Consider the following 22,726-nt stretch of genomic DNA (forward strand, 5'->3'; position numbering starts at 1 on the left):
GTGTTCTACATACGTTTTAATCCCGGGGGATTTAAGCTCTATCCCGAAAAAGTTCATGATAATAAGGGTTCATCTGAGTCATTAAATCCACCCAAACCATGGAGTCGAGTTCGATTTAATCACGAACTTGCGGAGCCGCCTGTTGGCATACACCCTCAAAGGAGGTTGCCTTGCTAACGCATCCAAACTCTTAACCATGGTACCCTTTTCACACCAAATAAACTTGACCATAGTGGAACGTAGAACTTGACCTTAGGTTGCAAACTTTTCATTGCATCATTATGACTTCAGGCTCTACATGTGCATCCTTGATTGTTTTAATCCTAACCTTAAAAAAACATTCTTTATCTATGGTGGTTTATTTTTATGACTAACTAATGTCAATGGACCGTAATCACTTACTAGTTAGCGCAAACACTAAAATAATAAAATAAAAAACTGGAAAAAACGCGCAAAACAGAACCTGGAGCTGACTACCGTGCCACGGCAGTATTGCCGTGACGCGGCAATCAGCTTTGTGCCACGGCATATTGTATCGCACCACGGTGTAGTTTTCCGTGTCACGGCAGTAGTGTCGTGCCACAGTGCCCAGGTTTAAGTCCAGCCAGTCCCTGTTTTAGTCTTTCGTGCTATTTTTGTCCACGCGTCAGTCGTTTTGACACTGTTTACATGTCTAGCCATGCGATCATACCGTGAGTCTTATAACATCACCTAATCACTCACGAGTCAAGTATAGTCTACACACTTTTTTTTATTTTTGACTCGAGTCGTGCATCATATGATCGTACACTAAGTTCATGCATGTGTCTCCTTTTTTCGTCACAAAAACGAATGGAGTTTTTTTCTTACCCGTTTGCAAATGTCTATCTTTCCCCCTTCCTTCCCTATTTTGAACATTCAGTCAAACTATTAAGTGAATTTGGTTTATATCGCAGTACTTGGTCAAGAAGCAGGGGTAGATTGGTACGATTCGAGTCGCTGCCACAACAACCTCTTATACCTAAGAGGCATACAAGGAAACCACCACAAGCGTCTCCACAAAGCTGATCTCCATCTCTAGTTTATTTTCAACTCATGGCCACTAAGGAAGATATTGAGGGAATCCACAGGTCCATTGAGGCTCTTACTGCCATGATGCAAAAGCTCACTACCCAAATCAATTTCATAGAGCAAACCAAGGTCACAGTTGCTGCAGTTGATAAGATCAAAGAGCAAGTGAGAAAGATTTCTGAGGACTTCACCTATGTGGAACAACCTTCCACTGCTTTGGGTGTAAAGGACAAGCTTCCTGAAAAGTTCACCACTACCGACATACCTAAGTTCAAACCTACTGAAAATCCAATGTTTCATTTGAAGGCCTTCTCGATAACCATGGCTCTCAAGGGATTGGATAGGGCACTCTTCCCTACAGTGTTCCCTCTCTCTTTAGAGCATGAATAGTTCTATTCTCTAGATTCCAAGTATACTACGACTTGGGAAGATGTCATTGAAAGTTTCATGAATCATTACAAGTGTAACATTCAAAACAAGACTTCCAAACGTGAGCTTTCTATCCTGAAGCAGAAAGAAAATGAAGGGTTCACTGCCTATTTGTGTAGGTTGAGAGAAACAGTTGCGCAAATGGTGGATCCTCCCAAAGAAAAGGAGATGGTTCGTCTCTTTATCCAAAATCTGACTCACAAGTACATGTAACATCTCAAATTCCTGCCATTGAACACTTTTGAAGCTGTATACGATATTGACATCAATATTAAGGACGAGTTAATAAAGACTGTTGGTAGTAACAACACAAGGAAAAACAAGAAGAACGAACTTCCTTCTTCTTCGTCTTCTAAGCCCAAAAATACTACCAACAATGTAAGCCAAGTCGATATCAATGAAGTGCTAGCTCTTGATACTCCCCTTCAAAAGAAAAGGAGAACTTACACTCCTTTGGGAATGACATACGTTATTGCCTTTGATCGCCTTTACAGTCAAAGCTTTATTACATCTATTGGACCATTCCCATAGCCAAAACCTGAACAAAGGAGTGCCAAGTGGAACCCTAATGTTCACTGCAAGTTCCACCAAGGAAGAGGTCACTCTACTGAACAGTGCTGGAATCTGAAAGATGCCATTCAAGATTTGGTTGATGCTAACAAACTTCCTGTCCCTCCAGGCGGCAAGAAGTAGTGAAAACAAGGCGCACAACGAGTCCTTCTGCAAGATCTCATGATTTTTTCTTTATTCATTTCCTTTTTCCACATTTTTGTCTAGCATAGGTTTCCCATTTTGAATTTCTATATGTTTCTATATGTTTATTCACCTTTTCCATAAATAAAATGAGCATATTTCCTTTACATCTCAATCATGTTATTTTTTCTTTATTAAAAAAAAAACCTAATTGCCGAACCAAACACAAGGTATGCCAATGATTTGAGGCATCTTTTCAACCCATTCATTCCCCTTTAACCATTCAAATATATGTTCCATTTCTTCACTAACCATTTTGAGCCTCGTCTAACGTTTGACCTTCATTTCTTCAACCCACATCCACCTAACCTTGGGATGGGAAGGTGTGTGATTTGTGTAACATTTAAAAGCAAGTAAAAAAAAAAAGAAAAGGCAAAGCAATAATAAAACAATGTCTAAGGGCATGTGTTCCAATGTCTTTGATATGAACACGTCTCGAATTGCGTCTCTCATCGAGTGCTTGGTATCGTGCTTGAGAAACATGAATTTTAAGTGAGTAATGGACCGCATTATCCGCGATTTCTCACATTGATTAAAAAGAAGTATAAAAAAAATACAAATGTGAAAAATAAACTTGCAAAATTCAAAAATTTTCAAATACACAATTACACATCTTGGGGGGCTTCTCTCGGGTCTAGAGCCTTTCACCCCTTCTTCTTCAAACCACTAGCTTAACCACGTTACAACCCTCGAAAGACCTCTATGAGGTATACATACACTTGTGCAAATTTTGGCTAGAGCTACGTTTGGCCTGATTCCTAATGGATACGTAGGCAACCTCACATGAGGTGCGGCCACATTCACATATGATCGCGTCAAGAGATTTCCAACGCTCATCCCTATCCATCTAGAGCTAGACATGGGGGCTTAGACCCACATCACTTAGCTTACCTAGCCTAAAGAGTCATCATCTTTGACTTTTCTCACGTCTATTTCCATCACTATAGCCTTTGCAGCCAGCCTTAGTATCACTTTCACACACTTCATTCACACATATATTGCCATATCCTCCTTCCCTTAGGAACTCCTTATCATGAAATCTTGTTGCAACACCACGTACGCTTCATTATTTTTCACAAAAGCATCCAACAAAGTCATCATCATTCGATAGCATTATCACAAATGTACTTAGCTTCCTGACCTAGGTACATTTATCAAGATTCATGCAAGATGTGCTTAGCTCCCTGACCTAAGCAACATTCACTATTGCATACATTACATATTGTGCTTAGCTCCTTGACCTATGCACCTGTCATTATTTCATGCATTACTCAACAATCACCATTGTATATGTGCTTAGCTTCCAGACCTAAGCGACGTTCAAGATTGTTTTTTTTCATACACTATAGCTCCCTGACCTAAGCAACATACATCGACAATAAACTACGATTATTCATGACCTAAGTTCATTAATTGATCGTGTCACATGATGTAATTGTCCTTAGCCTCCTGGCCTGCAAACATTCATCATGCATACACTATTTGATAAGAAGAAAATCCAAGCGATTCATCTCGCTTTGCTCATTGAGGAAGTTCAAAACTTCTTCCTTTTTTCATGAATTTTCTTTTGAGGAAGTTCGAAAACTTTTTCAAAATTTTCTTGGCAAGAAAGTACAAAACTTCTTCTATTTTTCATCTTTTTTCTTTTGGGAAAGTTCAAAAACTTTTTCAAAATTTTTATTGAGGGAAGTTCAAAAACTCTTACTCCTTTTTTCACATCTTTCTTTCTCGGGAGAAAGTCAGTACTCTCCACTCATGACAAAACATGAAAAAAATGACGAAAATTTTTTGCTTTTGCATTTTCATTTGCTTGTGTCTGCACACACACTCAAATCACACACAGTCACAAGTCATACACATGTTATGTCGTGTCAAGTCAAGCTTGGTCAAGTTAGTTGGTCAAGTCAATCACAGTTTATGCGAGTCCTTTGGCAAATCCCATTTTGCAGGTCTCAGGTACAACCCACGTTCAGGGATAAGCGAACAATCTACAGCCAACGTTTGGGGATAATCGAACCATCAATACCCCACGTTCGGGGATAAGTGAACCGTCTACAACCCACGTTCAGGGATAAGCGAACCATCAATAGCCCACGTTCCGGGATAATCGAACCATCTACAGCCCACGTTTGGGGATAAGCGAACCATCTACAGCCCACGTTTGGGGATAAGCGAACCATCTACAACCCACGTTTGGGGATAAGCGAACCATCAATAGCCCACGTTCGGGGATAAGCGAACTGTCTACAGCCCGCGTTCGGGGGTAAGCGAACCGTCTACAATCCGCGTTTAGGGGTAAGAAACCATCTACAGCCCACGTTCGAGGATAAGCGAACCATCCACAGCCCACGTTCGGGGATAAGCGAACCATATACGGCCCACGTTCGAGGATAAGCGAACCATCTACTGCCCACGTTCGGGGATAATCGAACCATCATCATTCTTCAAATACTCAATGATCATCCATCTTTAGTAGGCTGCTCGAGGCTTAGGAGTCTACGTAGAAAACTACTAAACGTGTTTGTTGCCATGTACCGGTGTCAAATACGCATTCTATCTCTTCACTCTTTTATCTGTGGAACTAACGCTTTTCTGCAGGTATCAACGTATACAGAGTGATTTAGAATCCCAGAATGCTCTGAATCATTCTCTGTCCCAATCGACTACTTTGACTATCGTTTTCGAAACTGACGTTTTTACAAACTCAGTCAAAGTGAGGGCTTCTGTAGACACCTAAAAATGTCTCCCCAAAACCAAACCCGATGATGAACAACCTTTCACCGCCATTATTGGTTGGGTCGAGTATTTAATCTCGAGAGTGCTTTAAATCCATGTTCAGTCAAACACATAAGTCAACAAATCAGTCCAAACATTTATTCGAACATTGTCCAACTCACATTGTAGCCCAAACCCTTTTTAATCCATTTCGTTATTTATTAATTAAGCCCGATTAATAAATAATCAAATCCTAAATTGGTCCGGAACTCTGAAACGACGCCTAAATATCACGTACTTAATTGTTAAGCAAAAGATAAAAATGAATTTAGACGGAATTCAAGAAAACAAAAATGCTACGACACGGTAAAATCCGCCGCGACACGGCAAAATCTGCCGCGCCACGGCAGCATTTGCCGCGTCACGGAAATTTTCGCCGCGTCACGGTTAATTTGCCGTGACACGGCAATTTCTAGGTTTTCAATCTCCGCGGCGCTTCAATTCTAAGGTTCCGTACCTCACCCCTCATATTTTCAAAAATCAACTTTGAGCCCCACTGTGATCATGCATTTAAGCATGGTGGCGTCCAAAGGGAAGGAAGCTAGAGATAAAAGAGTCGCCAACAAGTTTTAGGAACTTGTAAACCGTTCACGGGTGTGAAGGTTACACCCCATTCACGATCACGGAGATCGCTAACTCCATAGTGGTCCAGAACCATGACTGGATATTTGGGGATGATGGTACGAATCCAACCTAATAGAGATTGTACCCGCCCTAAATCGGCCTCTAATTAATTCTTATGATATTCATGTGCGCTTTCCGATCAACATACACACAATAAGTTAGCCCTAAACCTGTTTAATCTACGTTGGTTGATTATCAATGCACAAATAAATATATTATTGGTGATCACATGAATTAAAATCATATTAGCCCTAAACCTGCAAAAGAGGGCGTGACCAAGCAATCACAATGAATCATGAACAATCAAGGAACATATAAATTGACACAACAATTATCATCATAATCAAAACATTATTAATAGCAAGATCCTAGGCATGACACTAAACGGATTAATAACAAATCCTAGCATGTCACTAATAACAATCTTAATTAAAGAATTAGCCTAAACATGATACTAGAAAGCATGCCATTAGAAATATTAATTAACACCCTAAACATGATACTAGGAATCAAAATCAACATCCTAACATGAAACTAGGAATTTAAATATTCTAAGTATGATTTCTATATCAAGAGAATAATTACGTAATCGAATTACTTACTTTGATGCCTCGTACTTCTTTCTATCAAAACAATACACACGTTAGTAACTTCAAGAAAGATTAAATCAAATAAACCAAATAAATCAAATAATTGAAATATAGATTTGGGACCAAACCCTCAGAACTATCAACCTTTCACGTCAAGGTCGAAGGCAACTACGAGCTTGGCGTGGAGTATTCAAGGCTCGTAAGATATGGTGTATGATATCAAGAAGGTGTTGGGATGTGTTTAGGCTAAGACTAGAGAGAGAGAGAGAGAGAGAGAGAGAATAAGCGATAGGACTATCGTCAGCGCGATGATTCTGTCGTTTTCCAATTGGATTGGGTCAATCGAATTTTCGTACGTATTCTAATTTTATCTGAATTAAAATCATTGAAAAACAAGTGTTTTATCCAATGTAAAATTCTTAAGTATTTATCTTTTCGAAAACAACATTCTAGAGGATTCTAGAAGCTAATAAATCGTAATTGGTTTAGGAATGAGGTTAAGGTTAATGGACCCTCCACATGATCATTGGATCGTAGATAAGGCTCAGTTTGGGCTCGGTTTAGTATTTTGGCCATAACTTATTCATTTTAAGTCGGATTTGGGCTTATAATATATCGTTGGAAAGCTCTTTTCAAGCCCCAACCAACTAAGCAATAATTGAACCAGGATTATGGACCAAAATAGACTTGTTTGGAATTTTATATAAAGAGGACACGAAATGAATGATTTTGGGTTAAAACATTTTAGAACAGGTTAGAAATGGTCAAGGCTAAAGGAAATTCACAAGATTCTTCAACTCTTCACCTAAATCGATAATCAAATACGTGAAAGGTACTCATCACTGGGTTTGATTTTTGGGGAGACACAATCAGGTGTCTACACCCTTCTCTTTCTCTCTCTCTCTCGTGTGTTTATCGCTTTATTTATTATATGCTTGTTAGCCGTATTAGTTTTTGCATGTGGTCCGGGGCGGGGTTTGGTTCCATACGGTGTTCGGGACACCGTAAAACCCAACAGCGGTATCACAAGCCTCTTGTATTTAATATTTACGAGTAAAATTAATTGAGGGGATTTTAAATGGATTTAAAATCTGGATTAGCACCTAATTAGATTGGGGTTTCGATTTTTATTGGATGAAAGTTGGATTAATGCTGGAATGTGTTATCGAACCTAGATTTCGACGAAAAAGTAGTGAATTTTGGGTGGAAACAGCATTCTAAATCAAATTTTACCCACAAAGTAATTCAGAAACGTCATCCAGTGGCCAAAATCTGCCCAGAAATATGTTCTTTTTTAGGGTTTTTTCGTTTAGAACGAGAAAATTTTAAATCTAGGACCTTAATTAATTATGGCATATAATGAATTATTATGTGAATGATTATGGCTATAGTCTACTGCAATTATACTCCTCTTTATGAATGAATTTTGGTAATTTATGGTTGCTTAAATTGGAGTGCTCAGTTTTTCACATAAACTTGAAATTGCTTAATTTTTGCAATTGGATTGCTCTAAGTGACTTGGTTTTTGGTGAATGTGATTAATGACCTCTAAAATAGTTAAAAATTGAATCTTTATTGGATGATTGATTAGGATCTTGACTTGCTAAAACCCTAAATGAACAAAACTTGAGTTTTAATGATTTTGAAAATCGATTTAAAAGTCATGTTGTTTATGTTTATGTTTGAATGTTGTTCTTCATTAGATGGTTGAAATATTCAAACATGGTTGAGTCCTAATTGAATAAATTAATTTTCATTGGATGGTTAATTAATTTATTTAATTGATTAGTTTGTCAAAGTCAAAGTTATAATTAATTTAATCATTGGATGAGTTAATTTAATTATGTAGCATGCCCTTAAATTTTGATTATATCAAAGTGACCTAAAATTATTAAAGAATGGTTCTTGAAAATAATTGTTGGTTATTGCACTTCATTTGGATTAATTAAGTTAAACATAATATTAATTCAAAATTGCTGAATATTTAATTCAAAATTGGATTTGAAATTAATTAAGTTGGACTTCATAGCAGCGCACAAGCACATTGCTAGCACAAGCACATTGCTAGCACCAGCGTCACGCTAGCATGCTAGGAATGCTGTGCAACTGCTTGTGCTAGCAGGTGCCACGGTGCGCTGCTATGCTTGTGCGGCTAGCACCTACACGCAAGGCTACTAGGGCTGCTAGGCAGCACCCAGCCCGAGCGCTAGCAAGGCTGCTCGGTTAGGCAGCCTAGCAGCACCCGGCTTTTAGCTTGGGAGCTAGGCCTCAGTTTTGACTTGCATTTTTCGATTTTGTTTAAAAACGAGGCTAGGCCTCGGTTTTTCACATGAATGCGTATTTTTGACAAAATTGACTCGATGTGCTTAATTAAGATGGATGTGGGTTTTAGTGGGAGTATTGTTAATCGGTTTTGAGTGTCTTAAGCTTTAATTATGCTTATTATTGCGTTAGTTCACATAATTGGATATACACTTGACTAGTTTTAATTAGGCATGTTAATCGGATTAAAAACCTAAGTTAGTAACTAGTGCGCGCTTGTTTGATACAAGTTTTGTATTATTGCTCGTATTGTTTGTAAAAATGCATGGGCCATTTAGTTTAGAAGTGAATGGGTGAATGGAATATTATAAATGTTCTTGTGCAGAGTTTTACATAAAGTGAACAGTATGGCCCGACTAGGATAGAAAATACGGACTGTGTTCCGCTATATATTTTTATAAATCTAAATACGGATTGCGTGCCGTTAAGTATTTTTGTACTTAGTTTATTTAGATTACTCCTACTTTCTAGTACTTGCATGCTTAATGGTGAAGTCAAGAAGAGCGGCGTGTCTTTCAAGATGAAGCCAAAAGGTGCCAAGATGACCTTGAAGATTGAAGATTGGATGCTTCAAGATAACTTTCAAGGGGTCATGCTAGTTCACTATGCATTTATATATATCTATTTATATTGCTTATATATCATGATATTTAGATGCATGTTTTACGATTTCTCATGTTGAATGATTAATTAAGTTCACTTAAATTAAACCAACATAGAAACCCTAAGTCCTAAAGAAAATTGAGTTAAAAAAATTACCATTCCAAAATGACAACTTACTAAAACTTCGAAAGTAGGTGATGGGCTATGCCAAAGCAAGGCATCATCACTTTCTTAGGGACGTAAGGTATGTTGATGGGTTTGCCAAAGCAAGGCATCATATACACTTCAGTTTTGGTTACGCTCAACAATATCAGTAAAGAGTCCTTCGATGTTGTGGCAAACAGGATAAGCGTCAAGAAGGCATTAGATGAGACAACTTATCAACCAAGAGTAGTTTGGAACTATTAGCAATTGGATTGCTTACCTTGAAATAATAAGTATTAAGACAATTTAAAGCATGCTCAATCATTTATTGATTTTGGGGATCTTGGAATCGTTTTATTCAAGCATATGTGACAAATTCAAATTGAATAAAACATTAATAAGTTGATTGAAATTGCTAGTTTGCATGTATTTAAAGCTTATTATGTTATCTTGATAAATGGTTATACTTTGCTCATATATTTGTAGAATTCTAAAATCGAATTATAATGTTTCCAACAATTGGTATTCGAGAATGGTTCTCAAAGAAAGAAAAGGCATTTCTAAAATTCAACTTCTCATAAATGACTGTTATGACTAAGTCCGAAAGGACAATTGGAAATCATGTATTCAAAATATTAGGTAGTTATGTTAAACATGAAGTATTGAGTTGAAAACTCAATTTGTCAATAGTTGATAACTAACATATCTTTTCGCTTCTTACACTGATGAGTAAGACTCATTAATGTAGTTGTTCAACCACGAATTAAAGGAAAAGATGAAACTTTATTTTATGGCGCATTAGATGCTTAATTATGACTAACAAAGTATAAAAGTCAAAACACTTAAAGAAATGGTTCTTAAATTTATGAGATGATGTATGATAAGAAATATAGGAAACAAGGAACAAAGAAGAAGAATTCAAGATTCCAATTCTACCTAAGAGTTCATGTCATTGTAGTTAACTTAGCAACTCATCTTCACAAGTTGTTGAATACTGTTTGAGTGTTCCACTTTTAAAGTGACCTTAAAACCATTGAAGTTAAGCTAAGTTATTGACTTACAAGCTTGGAATGAAGCAAGTGGTGCTACATAAAGCTGTAAGGTCATTTGCTTTGTATAAAGACCTTTTAAAGCTAAGGCTGGAACAAATAATGGTTATTGTGTTCCATAATCAGCAAATATTCTATTTACACACAGAAAGACTCACATTCAAAGTAAAAGAACAATAGTTGTTGGTTTTATTTGAATAGCATGGTCGCTTAAGCCATGAGTCAAGGATGCTTGATTATAAACAAACACTTCCCTAACAAAAACTCACAAGGTTCAAGTCATGGACATGATATGTGTTCTGGCTATCTTTACCAATGTCACATCAACAAGAACGTGCTTAAGGCTCTATTAGATAGGCTCTTGAAAGTTGATCGATTCGGAATCGGTTTAAGACAATCAAGTCTTACTTGTTGAAACCAACAAAGAAATGAGCTATTGTGCTTGGTATAGAAAATTGAGTCCAAAGGCTAAAGAGGATTCCATTACTTCAACGTTTTCACAAGAATTTGAATGAATATGGCTATATTCATCAAATGGGAAACAAAATGGATCTTGAGTAGCTCAAAAGTTTAGTGAAGTATTGAATCGACTTGGCAAGATATCAAAACGTCTAGATTAGATCGAGCGATGTTTGTTTGAGACAAGAGTGATCATCTCAAGATTATGAAATTGGAATTTCATAATCAGCTCCACAAAGAATATAGTATGTCTTGACGGAGACCTCGAAGCCATTTGAAAATGACTCGAACGATGATGAATCACATCCCTTCCTATAAGTTCTTAAAGATATGCACTAATGACTAATGTTACACTAAACAATATTGTCGAAGCTAAGAAAAGACACTACATTCAGTTATGGATAGAAAAAATAGCGTCTTTTCAAGTATATGTCTAGGGCTCTTAGGCTTAGTGGGAGCTCATTGGCTCAGTGGGAGCTAAATGGCTCAATAAAGGCTAGGTAGCTCAAGTGAGAGCTAACTGTTTGTTTTTTCGCAATGAACTTTTACCCAAAGACAATATACATGTCTCTTTGTAAGCATTCAAGTGAGACTTGGGGAATTACTTCCATAACCAAATTGAGAACATAGTACTTGTTGTTCTAAATGGTGTCTTTCTAGACAGTAACACATTTCCAAAATGACAAGTAGGAGGAACTGAACTCGATAACCATAGAGGCGAGCAACAAACGATCTCAGAAGACTTTAGAAGGGCTTCATGAGAATGATTGATCAAGAATACTCAAAGGACTTTACAAATACCTTAAAGAGAATTAATTACTCACAAAACTTTAAAAGTATTGGAGTAAGATTGAAATAATCAAAGGGCTTTAGAAGCGCCTTGAAAATCAGTGTTTGATGCAATTACCCGGTATAGGTATAAATTCACCAAAAGCTCATATTGAATTCTATAAAGTTTCTATTAACTTAGAAATGAACCTAAGACTTACAAGCATATTATTTACTATTGGATAGTAAGGGAATAGTGTCTTGTAAGATAGCTGCGACAAATCCAAATTTCGAAAAATGGTTAGAGGCCATAAAATCCGAAATAGACCCCATGTTTGAAAATCAGGTTTGGAACTTGATTAATTTGCCATGAAGGGTAAAGACTAATCAATTGTAAATAAGTTTTCAAGGAGAAAACTAACAAATATGGAAATGTATATGCATACATAGCTAGATTGGTTGAAAAGGTTACAATTAAATTCACGACGTTGATTTTAATGAAACCTATTTACTAATCAGAATGCTTAAGTCTTTTTTGTTATTATTGTAGCAATTATTGCGCATATGAAATATGGCAAAATAGATATCTAAACCACCTTCTTAGAATGAAATTTTGGAAGAGACTATGGATATAGTCTAAGGGTTTTGTAAATCTAAATAAAGCTAGATTTGAAAGCTAGCTCAAGAAATCCATTGGTGGATTGAGGGAAGCATTGCATGTAGGAATTGGAATGTGTTTTCTCATAAACTTAATAAAAGGTTTGGGTTATTGAGAAACATAGAAATTTTTTTAGATAAGATGTTTAGTGGGAGCAAGAGTCAATTTTCTAAGGTCCAACATGAAGTTTACATCAAATTTTAAATGCTTAGATTTGAAAGTAATTTTTAATAATGGACCAAGCTAAGGTGATACTTAGCACATATTGGGAATTAAGATCTACTGGATAGAGTTAATAAAATGTTTGAACGAGTAAAGGAATTTATCGTGTTAAACATGAAGGACTTGAAAAGGATTTCAACCCATATGTATAAGACTAAGTGATTGTTTGAACTAAGTATAAGCTAGGCAAATACTAAGTAAAACATGAAAGACACTAGTAGAGACTTTCAACCGTATCATGTAGCAAATAGTTTAGCGAGACTCAGTGAAACTGGATGAGCTAAAAGTCACATGAGTGGGATCAAGTTGGGATTAGTTCTGCAATTGAATCCATCATGTATGCTACAATATGGAATCGTCACATGACTTGCATGCTTAAAGCATGAGAAGTATAAATGTAGACACCTGATTGTGTCTCCCCAAAAACCAAACCTAGTGATGAGTAGCTTTCACGTTTTGATTGACGAGTTTGGTAAAGAGTTGAAGATTCTCGAAAAGTTTCCTTAAGCCTTGACCATATTCCTAACCTTAAAATCATTCATTTCGCGTCCTTAAACCCAAAATCTTTCATTTCGTATCCTTAAAATCACTCATTTCGTGCCCAATTCATAAAAAACATCCAAACCAGATTATTTTGGTCCATGTTCCCAATTCAATTATTGTTTAGTTGGATAGGGATTGAAAAGAGTTTTCCAACGATATATTCTAAGCCCAAATCCGACTTCAAACGAGTGAGATATGGCCAAAATACTAAACCGAGCTCAAACCAAGCCTAGGTCCACCTTAGCTACGACCCAATGGTTATGTGGAGTCCGAATATCTTATTTAGGCCCCATATGATCATATTCCTAATTGTAAACTAATTAGGACTCTTTTAGAAGTCTCTAGAAGGTTCTAATTTATCTTTAAAGATCAAAGAGTTCAAAATCGAATAAAACTTCTCTTTTTGATAATCCTTGTTCCATTCGGATATGGAGACGCCCGGATATCTTCCGGAAATAAAATTCCATTAGAAATCAAACTCCGTACGGCTTTGCTATCCTTTAGAACCAGCACGCGACGCCAGAACCATCGCACAGCGACAGCCCTGGCGCGGCACGTCAGTTCCCAGCGTGATGCGACAATTCTGTCGCATCGCGTCAAAAGCAGTTCTATTTTATTTGGAACTTATAATCTTTTCTAATCTTCCAGATTCTTTTTTTTCTTATAAATAGAGGTTGTTTTCCCCGTTTTAAATCATGATCAACAATCATCAATAATCCTTAGCATAAATCATCTTTCTTAAACACCCATGTTCTTAGCGTTAGCCTAAACACATCCTTGATACTCTCCCAAATCAGTCACAATACCTCCTTCGCGAGATTCGAATACTCCTATCCATACTCGACATTGCCTTCGACCTCAACGTGAAAGGTTGATAGTTCTGAGGGTTTGGTCCCAAATCTATGTTTTAATTCATATTTTATTTATTTATTTTATAGATTTAACTTTCTTGAAGTTTACTAACGTGTGTATTGTTTTATTAACAAGAAGGTTGAGGCATCAAAGTGAGTAAATCAATCACCCTTATTATTATTCTTTGATTTTTGGAGTAGAAATCATGTTTAGGATGTTATTATGATTTATAGTATCATGTTTAGAATGCTTATATTGATTTCTAGTATCATGTATAGGATAACACTTTGATTTTGTTATTAGTGACATGCAAGGGCTGTTATTAATCCGTTTAGTATCATGCCTAGGATCTTACTACTAACGATTGTTTTGATAATGTTCCTATAATGACGATTGATATTAATCATATGTTGCTTGATTATTATGATTTATTGTTATTGCTTGATCACGCCTCTTTTTGCAGATTTAAAGGGACTTTGTACTTGAAACCACGCCTAATAAGATAATTAATAATTTAATTTAGGCTTAATTTGATTTTAATTATTCAAGTGATCACCAATAATACATTTAATTATGCATTAATAATCAACCAACGTAGATTAAACAACTTTAGGATTAACTAAATGTATGTATGTTGAAAGAAAAGCGCACATGAAGATCAATAAGAATCAAGTAGAGGCCTATTTAGGGCAGGTTTGGCATCTCTTAGGTCAAATTCTTACCATCATCCCTGAACATCCAGTCATAGTTCCGGACCACTATGAAGTTAGCAATCTATGTGATTGTGAATGGGGTGTAACCTTCACACCCGTGAACGGTTTACAAGTTCCTAAAACTTGTTGGCGACTCACTTCTTTTCCTTGGAGCGCCACCATGCTTAAACACATGACCCACATGTAGGGCGGAGTGAAAAATTCCCTACAATAAAATACCAATTGACTTGAATATAATGAATCGTTAGATAATTATCAAAAACATCCAAATTACTTGGTTAAGTAAAAGGATGAATTCTTGATGCATGGAAACAGATATAATTAAGTAATGATGTTACGAGCACAATCTTAGCAAGGATTAGATCCTTAATAAGGAAGTCGTTTGTAAGCACGAGCTTAGATGCGTCGTGGCTTGAGAATGGCAACATGGACTTGCGTCCATGTGCAACGTGCGGAAATTTAAGGTAAATTTCCATGATTCACAAATAATTAGGGTATCCAGAATCATTGTGAAATTATTGGAGTAGAATCCAAGCAAAGCATCATTAAAAAGTCTACTAAAGTATATGTTGAGAACATTGTTGCCTTAGAGGCAACAAAAAGGAAGTTGTTCAATGGATATTTCGTTGTTCAACTTTGATGATTGTAGGTTGCCAAGTTGAATGTCTCAAATCATGATAAAGAGTGGGAGCCATCATTTGGGCAATAAATCCTAAATCACATGTAATCCATAACACACTCGAATTTTATCATCTTTTTATGAAAGTGTTCGACAATGAGGATGCTAAGATTTGTAAAGTAATCATAACTAAACCTGTGAAATAAGTGAAACACAACATTCACAAAAGAAATCAAGCATATTAGATATGGGTGTGATTTCTGTAAGTGTTTAGTAAAGAGTATTACTCTTATACAACGTTTTTAAAAACCATTTTTCATAAGATGAAACGTTGAAAAGTTTTATAGTGGAATAAATATGCTTATTATTACATGATCATTTAATTATGGTTTAGAATTAAATTGGTAAGTCCATTCAATTTGACGATATTCAATATGGGGTATTAAGACAATGTCTTGGATAAAGAAACACCTATTAAGTGAACATTGAATGTCATATCGAAATTATCCCTAATCAAGGTCATTTAAAGGATGGGCGATTAATGACCGTGTGAGATTAGTGTGTAGTATGATTTATTACACTGTTTCTTGTGCTACAAGGACATGAACGTTATAGATCATTTTACACGGGTATTGGTTTGAAACCAAATCGGATTGACCTATGAGAATACTTTAAGAGATTTAAAAATCGTCATAAGTATATATCTCATTATGGCTATCGGTACCTTTTCCTCAACCATGAGTATTGTAAGTTTGCTTATTTGAGTACTAGTCTGTTTTGATATTGTCAAACGTCCGTCGTAAAAGGGGATTATAAAGGCAACACTCGGGCGGCTAGGTCTCTAATTAACTGAAGCTTGACAATGCAAGATTGGGAATGTCCTCCCTATTAACAATAGGAAATATGTCTTTGTTGTTTAGAAGGCCTCTCGAAGAGCGAGACTATGAAAATGCATGGTTGTGCTCAGATGGATTTTAGAAATCATCTGTACTTGACAGTCGAACTTGGAATTTCGAGAAACACTTCCGGACTTAATAAGGATGACGATGAATCTTACCTTATAGTTCATGAAGAGGCATTAAATGACATAGGAAAAGGGCAATGCACATACCGCAAACTTGTTCGAAAGGACAAGTGGGAGATTAAAAGGAATAACGTCCTTCAAAAAAGTGTATTATTCCGATAGAGGGTTCAGAATAAATTACGGAGTTAATTATTTAGTGAAGTCAAGTGATCGGAAAGTTGGGATAGAGGCCATCTCCAATCATTGAGATTAATATAATTAATCTCACAGCTTTCCTTTGGCTGAACCCAACGGGTCACACCCAAGCGTGCAACCAAACTAAGGCAATAAATTAATCCAAAGGGTTAAATACGTCGATCAAGATAATTCGTACTCAAAGGTCGGATTCCGAGCTTAGAGCGTTGAAATCGAGCGTCCAATGTTGAGTCAATTCTAGGAATAGACAAAGACATAAAATAAGTCAAATCAACACATATCGTATTAGATACAAGGCCTTACCGCACCATGGTCATGGGGGCAAGGCCAAGCCAACATACTTTGCATGAGGTACCAAGCCATGCAGCAAGCATTGCCTAGCAACACAGCGCGGCAGCAGCACAAGCAAGGCTAAGCATGCTGCTGGCCTGTGCTTGCGGCCTGCTCGCATGCCCGGTCTAGCTAGCATTGCTAGCTGGGCCTCGCATGTGCCGGCAAGCGCCAATGATGGGCTGCTAGCTGCCGCGGCAGCGAGGCCAACTAGCTAGGCTTTGCTGGCTGGGCTTTGGGCGCATGGTTGCCAGCGTGCAAAGCCTTGCTTCCCTAGGCCAGCTGCCGAGCCTTGTTTCCCAAGGCCATGACCGGTCATAAGGGGATTGTGATTGGTGGGAGGTTATGCTTGAGGAACAAGAGAGACCTTGTGGTCCTCCCTTGTGGTCCTCACCTAACCTCCCTAACATGTTGACAAGTGTTGATTGATTATTTGTTTGTGCATTTTATTTAATTTAGAATTAAAGTAAATGCTAGTTTTTTCACTTTATGAAAAGTCCCACATTGAAAGATTTCAATGGGAGGGAGATGCCAAGTCAATAAATCCCAAGCATGCCTTGGGAATTAATTGCAAGAGTTGGACTCGAAAAGGGCATCTCCACATAAAATGTGAGAAAACGCTCAGAGTACATAAACCTCTTGTAGTAGTGTCTTGTGTTAGTCTAGCCACTAATGCCGACCAAGTTTGGGCGCGCGGGTGGACTTTGTTGGAGGAGCCACGTGTGGGGTTCTCGCTCCGTAGTCCAAGGTTCTTGCTCGAGAGTAGTTCAAGCACGCTTCAAGGGTATGATCGTCTTTTCGCCTCTCTCTCTCTCTCTCTTTCTCTCTTTCTCTCTCTCTCTCTCTCTCTCTCTCTCTCTCTCTCTCTCGCGTGTGTTTATCGCTTTATTTATTATATGCTTGTTAGTCGTATTAATTTATGCATGTGGTCTGGGGCGGGGTTTGAATTCCGCACAGTGTTTGGGACACTGTAAAAACCCAACAGCTATAGACACCTGATTGTGTCTCCCCAAAAACAAAACCCAGTGATGAGTACCTTTCACGTTCTGATTTACGAGTTCGGTAAAGAGTTGAAGAGTCTCGTGAAGTTCCCTTAATCCTTGACCGTATTTCTAACCTTTCCTAAAATGTTTTAAACCAAAATCATTCATTTCGTGTCTTTAAACCCAAAATCATTCACTTCGTGTCCTTGAAAATCATTCATTTCGTGTCCAACTCATAGAAACTAATCGATGAGCCATACACCCTAGTGTAGGTAGGGGTACCTACACCCCACCCCCCTCTAAACGACGCGTTTAGAATGCTACCCACATCCCACTAACCCGCAGTAACTACCCACTAACTGCAGTAAAGTAAAATAATCGCCCCTACCCCACATATATATACATAAAATATATATATATATATATAAACCACTCCATTTCAATTCATTTTCTCTCTCTAAAACCTTCTTCTTCATTTCTTTAGACTTCCTCTCTCATCAAAACCGAAAAACGGAACCAAAATTGCTTCAAACTACTGCAAAATTGTTTCAAAATACTCCAAAATTGCTTCAAAATAGTAGAAATGTCTAACATTCGCAAAGAAATTAAACAATCGCAACAGCATTCTGATAAAGATTAAGTAATTTGTTCATTTTAGTACAATTATTTGTATAAACCCTAGATTTTATAATTTATTTTGAAATTGCATGTTCAAAAACATTATCTAACTTAATTATAATTATTTTTATGCATAAATGTGCATTTCTAATTGATATTTGGTGTTTGTTTTTGTAGAACCGAAAAAGATGTTTCGGAGAAGAGAACTACAGAGAAGGATTCTTTAGAGAAAAATCATGTGGAACAGAAAAAATTAAATTCTGATGAAACGTAAGTTTCATTTCAAATTAATGTAAAATTATAAGTAAATTAATGGATTTCTTTGCAAAAAAATTAACAAATTGTTAAAAAGCAGAGTTGATGATCAACCTATTCAAACAAGAGTAGAAAACTAAAAAAAAGCCGCGAAAAAAAGTCTCAAGTTGTAGAACCAAAATTTTAAAAGATATTAAAAGGTCTTATGGTATAGATGTTATCATTTCTATAATTCCGAGGTAATATATTAACATATACTAAATTATAAATGTTCATTTTTTTATTTGAGTTTATATTTGACTTTATATGCCAAAATTTATAAATGTTCATTTTTATGATATGTTATGCACATTTATGAAATGCATAAATATTCATTCATTTGAGTAAGCAGATAAGTTTATATGCCTAAATTATCCTTTGAAATCTTTGATCATATATGATACTCATAATGTTCATTTATAGATATAGTTATGTTCATTTTTAAATATTATAATTGTTCATTTGAGTATACATATAGGTTTAAATAACAAATGTACATTTCTTTGAAACATCATGCACATATATAAATATGATAATAATCATTTCAGTTGTATGCATTCAAACTAATACCCTATAATTAATCTATATTGCAGTGATGTACCATCTGAAGTGAAACACTTGCTTCAATTTAGAGATGGAAAATCTGAAACATTAACTCTAAAGAAGGTTATAGGAACAAATGAATTGGGTTGTAGTTATCAAAGATACACTTTGAACAACAAGTAAGTTTATATGTATAAACATAATTATTTTTGTATGCAATCATTGTGCATTGTGTATATATATCAAACTTATTAGGCAATTCTTAGAATTTTAGTGAAAAAAAAGGTTCGAGTGAAATTTGTAATGTCAAAATCAAGACCACCAAAGACAAATCAATCAATAAGGTATAAAAACTTTATACCAAATAATCTAGTTCTCATCATTATATAAATTAGTTCATATCTGAATATCATATTATAACAATAATTCTAATTTTTTAGTGAACAAAGTGAGAATGTATCTGCTACTCATACCACAACTAAGATTGGGAATCAATCTGAATCAAAAGATGGTAAACAGGATAGGGATCAAAGGTATGCTCAATATTAATTCATATAGGATACAATACATAAACAATGCTCACTTTGGTATACATAAATGTTCATTTTCCATACACTTTCTGTTCTTATTTTATAGTCCAAATTCTAATTAATGAAATTTAAACAATATTCAGTGAAAAGGATGTGGAGCAAAAACAGGATGCAATTACCTCTGAAAAGGACAAACAGGATGTGGATCAAAGGTATTAAAAAAACAATGTTCATTTTATACATAAATGTTCATTTTGTGTACCATTTATGTGCATTTTTGTTAATAGTATTAGTTAATATTGATTTCAGCAAGCTAGAAGCTGTTCAATCAGATGTGCGAAAAAAAAAAAAACAGAGAAGAATACTGATGATAAAATACCTTCTGGCCCAAAGTAAGATAAATGAAATGTTCATTTTCTTTAGACTTTATGTTCATTTTTATATTTGCTTAGTCAAAATTGTAAGTTCGAACATATTTTAAATGGGTTATCAGAAATCCCAAAGATGATGGTCAAGTGAAGCCAGCAAGGAAAAAGAATCAATAAAAAATAATCATTCTAAAGGGGAAGATGCAAAAAAGTACATTTAGACATAGAGAATAACCCAAAGTATGTTCAAACTTGAATAACTAAATGATATTAAATAAATACTGTCCATATATTAAGATTTCATAATACTATCTCACATTTATAGAAAGTACAAAGAATCAACTATCAGAATTATGCAAAATTTGAAGAGAATGGAAAAGGCAAGCAAGATAAAGAAAAAGGTGGGAAAAGCAAGCAAGAAGTTGAAGGAAGGTAAATGTTCATATATAAATCATATATTGAATATATCTGTTGAATGTTTATAAATATCTATTATAATGATAATAATAATAATAATTTTGCAGGTGGAGAAAAACCAAAGGAAAAAGTGTCTGTAAAGGAAAAAAGTCCTAAAAAGGAAAAAAGCCCTGAAAAGAAAAATGTGGAAGATGACTTTCCAAAGACAACAGAGCTGAAAGGTAAAATGTACATATTTATTACATAAAATGTTCAATTTTGTTATATATAATGAATAATTTTTATTGTATTGACTTATATTGATAAATTTAACTGATTAAATTTAATATTGTCATTTACATAGAAGGAGAAAAGGAAAATGTTCAAGAAGATATGCCAAAGACTACAGAGATGAAAGATACTATTGAAAATGAGAAGAGTAATATTCATTATACAACGTTCATATATGTTATATATAATAAACATTTGTCATTCTGTTTACATAAATGTTCATTTAATGTTTTATATTTGATCATTTAATATAGATGGTAAGAGAGATGCAACAGAAATATTACCTGAATTTGTACAAATTGAGGATGAGACTCATCTGATAGATCCAGAAAAGGAAACGGCTGATCTATTGACAAAAATGAGTAAGGAGCCAACTGCCTCATCTCAAAAGAGTGAATAATCAAGCTAAAGGAAAACAAGATTCAAAACGGTTGCAAGAAAAAACAAAAAGAAAACCCCTTTAGCGCAAGAAAAGTCAAGTGGGAGAGTTACAAGAAGCCAAGATAAAGGTAATACTTTTGTATTTACTGTTTAATAAGACATTTATAAGTGTACTAATATAAAATTTAAATACACAATAGATGTTGTATTAGATGAATCTGCTGAAAGAGGTCAGAAAGAGGCAACTGCTCAACTTGCTGAAGCATCACAAACTACACCAGCAATAAAAGATCAGAAAAAAAGAATTTCTCAAAGGACTTCTCCTATTCAAAAGAGAGCTGGTGCACCTGCTGAAAAAATTGCAACACCTGCTCCCATTAGAAGAATGGCAGGTGCTCCGAGCACCTACTCTAATCAGAAAAATGGCAGGTGCTCCTGCTGAAAAAGTTGAAAAAGCTCCAGCAAAAAATAGTTCAGAAACAGAGGATTACACCTGTTCAAAAAATGCCAGGTGCTCCTGCTGAAAAAGTTGTATAAAAAACAACTAAGAAAGCTCCTACCACAGAAGTAGAAGAAAAAAGCAAAAAAGGTAAATGTTCAATATAATAAAAGTTTGTTATTTATTATAAAATTTGAAATTTGTAATATAATATATTTATCATTTATGTAGGTGGAAAAAAGAGTCTTGCTCCTACTACAGCAGAAGGACTGAAGAAAAATGCTAAGAAAGCAAGTATAAAAATGTTTTATTATAAATGTTCAATTTCAATACATAGAATGATCCTATATAGTAACATTTTTGTTCATTTTATGGTTAGAAAGAAATTGTCAATAAACATTATCTATATAAATGTTCATTTTCCATACATAGAATACATGTTTTTTTTTTTTATAAATGTTCAGTTTAAATACATACAATGATCATATATATTAACATTTATGTTAATTTTATGGTTAGTAAAAAATTGTTAGTATTGTCTATATAAATGTTCATTTTCTGTACATAGAATAATCATTTGAAATAACATGTTTTTGCTGACTTTTATGTTAATTTCATTGTTCAGAAATAGTTGTGGGCCCTCCCAAAAAGAATGTAGGGAAGAGGATAAAAAATACAAGAAGTACCATAGATGAACCATCTCAGGAGCCTTCTTCAACTGACAATGGTGATGATAGTGAAGATTCAATTTACAAGGCTGAAAAAGAGTTTGTCAGTGAGGAAATTGAAGCCGACCTTCTGTGCAGTTCGACCTGACCATGGGACTAAGTATGTGATTAGACTCAAGCAAAGACTAAGTTAAGACTTCGTTTGATTAAACTGCTTAATCATGGCATATTAGACTCGACGCAAAGACTCGGAAAGGAAAAAACCGAATCGTCGCGTAGCGATGGAACTGTCGCGGAACGCTGGTTCCATCGCGGCGCGACAAGACTGCCGCAGCGCGATGGACCTGGCGTTCTGTGGCACAGACCAAATTTTCGCACCAATAAAGGAACGTGAATCTAGCTTGTTTTTCTCGGTGATCCTATCGAAGGTTTAAGTCTATGGACTGCTAGGTCGAGTATGTTTAGACTTCATAGGTTCAAATTAATTAACCAA

The 22,726-nt window shown here is 35.6% G+C and overlaps 1 protein-coding gene across 1 annotated transcript; it reads left to right on the forward strand.

The window, feature by feature from the left end:
- The first annotated feature begins 1,497 nt into the window (after window positions 1-1,497).
- On the forward strand, window positions 1,498-22,381 carry LOC110739311 (protein starmaker-like). Its single transcript, XM_021919779.1, has 12 exons — window positions 1,498-1,682; window positions 18,501-18,593; window positions 19,211-19,339; window positions 19,601-19,693; window positions 19,834-19,902; window positions 20,384-20,490; window positions 20,583-20,696; window positions 20,819-20,893; window positions 21,000-21,137; window positions 21,327-21,518; window positions 21,797-21,859; window positions 22,191-22,381. The coding sequence occupies exons 1-12, from the start codon at window positions 1,498-1,500 to the stop codon at window positions 22,379-22,381; spliced, it is 1,449 nt and encodes a 482-aa protein (XP_021775471.1).
- Window positions 22,382-22,726: the final 345 nt, after the last annotated feature.

Source organism: Chenopodium quinoa, unplaced genomic scaffold (genome assembly GCF_001683475.1).
Source record: "Chenopodium quinoa cultivar QQ74 unplaced genomic scaffold, ASM168347v1, whole genome shotgun sequence".
NCBI lineage: Eukaryota > Viridiplantae > Streptophyta > Magnoliopsida > Caryophyllales > Amaranthaceae > Chenopodium > Chenopodium quinoa.